Consider the following 7,113-nt stretch of genomic DNA (forward strand, 5'->3'; position numbering starts at 1 on the left):
AGAGGGAGGGGGTTAGGGAGTAGGGAAGGGAAGGAGGGAAGGAGAGAGGGAGAGAGGAGAAAGAGAGAGCGGAGGAAAAAGAGAGTGAGATATGAGGATCGATCGGAGGATGAAGAGGAGTGAGAGAGTGTAGACATAGAGCTAGAGCGAGGAGAAATAGAGAAGAGAAGAGAGGAGTAAATAGAGAAGAAGGAGAGAGAAGAGAAGAGCGAAAGAAATGAGAAAGAGAGAGGAAGAGGAGAGGAATGAAGAGAGAGAGAAGAGAGCCGGAATGAATGGATGGAGGAGAAGAGAGAGAGAGAGAGAAAGAGAGATAGAGAGGTAGAGAGAAGAGAGAGAGAGAGGAGGAGAGCGGCGAGAGAGAGAGAGAGAGAGAGAAGAGGATGAGAGAGGTGTGAGAGAGAGAGAGAGAGAGAGAGAGAGAGAGAGAAAGAGAGTGGAGAGAGAGAGAGAGAGAGGGGGGGAGAGAGAGAGAGAGAGAGAGGAGAGAGAGAGAGGAGAGAGAGAGAAAGAGATAGGAGAGTGGGAGGATAAGAGAGAGAGAGAGAGAGAGAGGAGCGGAGAGAGAGAGAAATAAAGAGAGGAAAATATGAGAGAGAGAGAAGACAGAGAAAAGAGAGAGAGAGAAGATTGGAGAAAACTAGAGAGAAAGAAAGAAAGACGAGAGAGAAAATAAAAGAGATGAGAACGAGATAATAAAAAGAGGAGAGGCAAAAAAGAAGAGAACGAGAGTGAGAGAGAGAGAGGAGAAAAGAGATAAAAAAAGAGGAGAGAGAGAGAGAAAAAAAAAAGAAGAGAGAGAGAGGAAAAGAGAAGAGAATAGAGAGAGAGAGAGAGAGAAAACAAAAAGGGAGAGAGAGAGAAAGAGAGAAAAAAGGAGAGAGAGAAAAAAAAAAAAGAGAGAAAAAAGAGAGAGAGTGAAAGGAGGAAGAGAGAGAGAAGAATGAATGAAAGAGAGACGAGAGTGAAAAGAAGAGTGAGAGAGAAAAGAGAGAGAGAGAAAAACAAGAGTGAGAGTAGAGAGTGAGAGAGAGAAAGAGAAAAAAAAAAGAGAGAGAAGGCAGAGAAGAGAGAAAGAGAGAGAGAGTGAAAAAAAAAAAAAAAAAAAAAAAAAAAAAAAAAAAAAGAAAAGAGAGGATGCAGAGCTGAGAGAGAAAACAGAGAGGGAGAGAGAGAGAATGAGAGACAGACAGAGAGAGACGAGAGAGACCGAGAGAGAATAGTAGAGAGAAGCAGGAGAGGAGAGAGAGAAGGAGAGGGAGAGCCAGAGAGAAAAGAGAGAGAGAAGAGAGAGGGACAGAGAGGAGAGAGAGAGACGGAGAGAGAGAGAGAGAGCGAGAGAGACGAGACGGAGAGAAGAGGAGAGACGAGAGAGAGAGAGGAGAGAGAGAGAGAGAGAGGAGAGACAGAGAGAGAGGCAGAGAGAGCAGGCAGAGAGAGAGAGAGATGAGAGAGCGAAGGAGAGAGAGAGAGAGAGAGACAGAGCGAGAGAGAGAGAGAGAGGGCGTGAGAGAGAGAGGAGAGATGAGAGAGAGAGAGAGAGAGAGAGAGAGAGAGAGAGAGAGAGAGAGAGGCGGATAAGAGGCGTGGAAGGAGAGAGAGAGAGAGAGAGTGCACAGAGAGTCGTGTCAGACGAGAGAGACAGAGCAGAGAGGAGAAGGGCGTGGGAGGGTCAGATGAGAGAGGAGGGGGGAGAGAGAGAGAGAGAGAGGAGAGAGAGAGAGAGAGCGAGAGAGAGGGAGATGAGGGAGAGAGAGAGAGAGAGAGAGAGAGACGAGAGAGAGGGGGGAGGTGGGATAGAGGAGAGAGAGAGAGAGAGAGAGGAGACATGGTAGGCGCGGAGAGAGCAGAGAGAGGAGAGGAGAGGACAGAGAGAGAGAGAGAGAGAGAGAGAGAGAGAGAGAGAGAGAGAGAGAGAGAGAGAGAGAGAGAGAGAGAGAGAGAGAGGGTGAGAGGGGGGGGGGGGGGGGGGGGGGGGGGGGGGGGGGGGGGGGGGGGGGGGGGGGGGGGGGGGGGGGGGGGGGGGGGGGGGGGGGGGGGGGGGGGGGGGGGGGGGGGGGGGGGGGGGGGGGGGGGGGGGGGGGGGGGGGGGGGGGGGGGTGGGGGGGGGGGGGGGGGGGGGGGGAGTAGGAGGGGGAGGGAGTAGGAGAGAGTAGAGATTGACCTATACAGTGGATTGTTTGTAAGATCACTAAACTAACCCAGTATCATAAGAAAATATCCTTTAAAGTCATCTGTATATACAAATCTTTGGGGGAGGTATTTATAGATACCAGCTTGCAAAATAAACAATCATGTATAAACTTGACTCTCATTGCTGGAAATATGAGTGATCAAGCCAGCCATGAGCGGTCGCAGAAAAATTGACAATGAACGACTGAGAGCATCTCTTTCGCTGTTGCCATAAACTTTATTCACATAAGCACTGACGTTGGAACATTTACTTTATATGTTAAGCACAGTGTTGCCATACAAATGCTACTCATGCTAAACACATTAATAAGTTATACCAATTTGGAGATGCATCATAAAAACTTCATAGTAGTAAATATCATTGGCCCAAGGTACCTGTAACATTGCATCTCTGAAACTCTATAGCTAACAACTCTGGTTAATCCATTTGTGCCAGTTGATGTCCTATCATGTAGTCGGAAAATGTCTCCGGACTTGGGTGACATCCTGAGATCTAGGTGGGCTAATTGCAATGTGCTGAAATGTCTGCAATAAACAATTAGATTGTTCTTATGTATGATCATTTTTCATAATGTCTTAGATTCTGTTACTTTAGTTTAGGTGTTTGAATGTAATAAAATGTGATATGATGTAAAAATAAATGTCACAGAAAATTAAGTGATATTGATGACATCATGGTAACTTCTGCTTCTGATCAATTGAGTAAAAAGATCTGAGTCAAAATACTATAGTTAAGCTAAGTATGATTGGCCAAGAAATAAAATAAAATAAAAAATTACTAATGTAATACCATTTCTAATTTGTCAATTACCCAATGATATCACGTCACGTCATGTTACAAGGTATGTGAACATAGCAATATTTTTACATGCTTTACATTCTAGATGTAAACATGTAAACCATAAGGAGAGGGTGGGTGAAAAACACTCTAAGATGTTCAGCGCGGCCTCGAGCAGCGGGAAAACACCGGAATGAAGCATTGCACACTTGTTATCTTCCTGACAGAAGGGGGAGTAGGCAAAAATACGTCCTGTTGTGAATGGGTTAACCTTATAATGATTAGAACTAAATAACTGACAAGAAGTTGAACTGGTACCAATCCTGTAATCACATAATTGGGTAACAAAACACTATTTGTGGAAGAAAAAGCTCAATCAATATTTGGGAAAGATCTATCTAAAACATTATTAGGCAACATTTTTCTTCCTAAATTTAACTTTTTGGTTACTTATCAGACACTGGAAGTTTTGTTTTTAAAATCAAGTTTACCCTTTCTAATGCTTTTTTTCTAATGACAAGTCTACTTTCTTTTCTTGGTAAGAGATGCATTTATTTATCAATTTTGTCTGCTGTAAGCATACCACCAGTAACCATTAGAAAAGTCAGCACAGTAATTCCATTATATTAATTATATTTGTTGTTACAGCAGCTTATTGCACTTCTTATGAAACATTAATGGCAAATATTCTTTTGGGTTGTATTCTGCACTTTAGCACAGTATTATCAAAAAGCTTAAAATATAAAAAGAAAAGCTCAAAAAACAAGTTGAAGGTAGCACTATAAATCCAGGACAAACCATACATAATTGGCACAAATACTTTTGGACCAAGAAATCAGACAACTAACTACTGTCCTGTTGGCTTTGAGAATGTAAGTCATCCATCCCATATAACTACATGGGTAGATTTCTTAAACAGTTCAGCATCATGAAACCCACCATAATGGTTATCAATGGATTCCTTATGATGTGTACTAATCAAATAAAGTAATATCACATAACACCACAACACATAAGTACAATATAAATGGCCGAAAAGGCTCATGAGCAGTTCACATGGGACTTAGTACAGTTGTTTTATTGCTTTCTTTGTGATTTCCTGGTATTGGCTATCAGAACCAACAATATCACTATAATTGGTCTCCACTGACTATAACTACAATCTGGACCATACTTATCACAGGTTGCCCAACTTACCACATGCATGTGCCAGACCAAATCTTACCATTTATCTCTGACAGACTGAGCAACAAACCAGAATGAATAAATGAATGTCAACAAAAATGGGTAAATTTGGATAAAGATGCAATCAACCATTTGGGTATGACACAGTATTTTTCAGGTAGTTTTCATTGTGTTTTGCAGTTATGATTTTCATTTCCTCCGGAAACCTTTCGTTTCTGAGTTTCAACCCCCCCCTCCCCCATCACGCACCTGCGTCGACACAGTACTGAACGATTTCTGGTGGGAGATTTAAACAGTACTGAACGATTTCTGGTGGGAGATTTAAACAGTACTGAACGATTTCTGGTGGGAGATTTAAACAAGTTACTCGGTATCAAAACCTAACCTGTAGACCTAACCGAACCTAGCCTAGTTTTTAGGTTAGCCCTTTTTCAAGCCACTCCGTGGCAGATATGTATCTACCAAAAACACAGTTTTCGCCATATTCACATGCAACAAAACCTAACCAATGGAACTAACCCAACCTAAACCTTTTTTTTTTCCACTGCATGGCACATAGATTTTTAATCCCAATATGTGTATTACTTGCCTTAACCCCTTCAACACGAGGACGCGTATACTGCGTCCTCGCAGCGTTCGCGTCAAATCCGAGGATGCGCATACTGCGTCATGGCTCAGTTCTGGTGGAATTGAGATTTCTTTCTTCCGGATACTGTACGAGATCTTTCAGAATAGAGGTCGGATATGATACGATATATTACTTGACTTTCATTATTAATAATCTATTACATAAGAGTGGGATTCGCTTATACCAGGGGAGGCATTGATGGGCCCTGCTAGGAATCCTTTTATTATTTATTTATGGAACATTGTGTAAAAATATAAAACTTATTATGATTAGTTTACCATACTATTTCAATTGTTTTCTTTGGTCATCTGAGTGAGGCCTCCCACCAAGGTCACTCTTTCCATCTTCCTCCCAACCCATGTAAATAACTTGTCACATGCATATAGGGGAAGAGGTTAACTATGCATATTTTGATATATAACACATGATGATTATGTTGAGGTTTTGGCTATAAACTTGTAGAGGTTTTGGCTTAAAACTTGTCATATTCAGTAGCGACGTTTAAAATTTGGCGCGCGTCGGCAGCTCGGATACAGCGCGAGGAGCGTTTTCTACTGCCCGTAGTGAATGGGTTAATTGGAGGCGAGTGAGGGGCCAGGTCAAGGGTCGTCTTGTAAGAGTTTAAATGTTGAACTGTCATCTTTATGAAATAACTTAATAAAGCCCTACAGCATATATCTACAACCTTTGCACTCGGTAACCATCTCTATACTGATTTTGAAATTCAAACAAGGACCCATACTCACCATCTAAAGGTCTGTGATTGATCAATAAATTTGTTGGTTAGATCAACTGTTTCATTATTGGTACTATTATTGTCACGCGACGTCATTGCCTATTAGCAATGTTTTTTTGTATTTCTGTGGGCCGGGTTGGTGCATGCACAGTCGCTATTTTTCAGTTTTTAGTTTGCCAGTGCAGTGGAAACATCTCCCTTTACTCATTTTCTAATTAATTTCAAAATAATATACCTAGTTTATTTTACGTTTCTGGAGGTAAAGTTTTACGGTGTTACGTCATAATTAAAGCTATGTTATGCCGTAAGGTTAGGTTTCCGCTACGTTTGGTTGCGTCTTCATCCAATTATACCTAAAAATGACGTCTTACATTTTTTTCCTACTCTGACTTCTATTTCCCAAGCATTGAACAGCCCTCAGATACAATATCTGCTTGCTGACCGACGCCTACGTCAAAGAGATAAACAGATAAGATCCCAAGCGCATGTTCAACCAGAAAGATCGTAGACACAAGAGGCCAAGGATTCTCTCGCCTCCTCGGCCCAGATCGCAAGCCATTACGACAACTTTCCAGTTTCCAGCTATAATTGCAAATAATTTCAATATTCAATATATCCTACACATTGCATGTACATATGTAATGTTTACATACCAAAATACTGCCTCGTGCCGTTGGCATTGGTTTGAATAACAATACTTTTAGAGGAATAACGAGCACCTCCTCGGCCTCCCATTGTCGCTTGTGACACCACTGATGTAAAAGCTTTTACTTGTTGTCGATGTGAATTCCAATATTCATCTTAAAAGTTTGGCAATAAAAAAGCATAATTGGTAAATGAAGAAAACTGTATTTATCCTTCACGATATGTTGCTGTGAGTGAATGTTATGGAATATGTGGATATTGTCGTAGCTTTGTTGATCTACTTTTTAGGCTTGTATCCCTTATGTTGTTATTGCGTTACTTTTTCCCAAACATTCGTCGATCCATTTCTACATCTCTCTCTCTCTCTCTCTCTCTCTCTCTCTCTCTCTCTCTCTATATATATATATATATATATATATATATATATATATATATATATATATATATATATATATATATATATATATATATATATATATATATATACATATATATATACATATATATATATACATATATATATATGTATATATATATATATATTTATGTATATATATATACATATATGTATATGTATGTATATATATATGTATATATATGTATATACATACATATATATGTATATATATACATATGTATGTTTATATATATATATAAATATATATATATATATATATATATATATATATATATATATATATATATATATAGGGGTCTTGATAATTTATGTTACCTTATTCTTTTGAAATATAAGTAACCACTTGTCTCAATAAACTTGTAAAATTCTCTCTCTCCAAATTATGCTCTCGCTTAACCGACGCTAAGTTAGAGAAGCTAAAAGGAAGTTTACTTTATTACAGGAAGGAAGGATAAGCAAACTAAATTCATAAACAATAATATTCGGTAGCCTTCGATAAACGAATCAATCAACTAAGAGAACGGCGAATT

The 7,113-nt window shown here is 39.9% G+C and overlaps 1 protein-coding gene across 1 annotated transcript in view; it reads right to left on the reverse strand.

The window, feature by feature from the left end:
- The window catches only part of LOC122256962 (nuclear RNA export factor 1), a 34,624-nt gene extending 28,354 nt beyond the window's left edge, over positions 1-6,270 (reverse strand). Inside the window, exon 1 of the mRNA XM_043021949.2 lies at positions 6,174-6,270. Coding sequence (XP_042877883.2) covers positions 6,174-6,255 — 82 coding nt within the window. The 5' untranslated portion in view covers positions 6,256-6,270. The remainder of the gene's footprint in view (positions 1-6,173) is intronic.
- Positions 6,271-7,113: the final 843 nt, after the last annotated feature.

The sequence above is a fragment of the Penaeus japonicus genome, unplaced genomic scaffold, assembly GCF_977035675.1.
Source record: "Penaeus japonicus unplaced genomic scaffold, GWHDUDI00000001_assembly GWHDUDI00000002, whole genome shotgun sequence".
In the NCBI taxonomy this organism is placed as follows: Eukaryota; Metazoa; Arthropoda; class Malacostraca; order Decapoda; family Penaeidae; genus Penaeus; species Penaeus japonicus.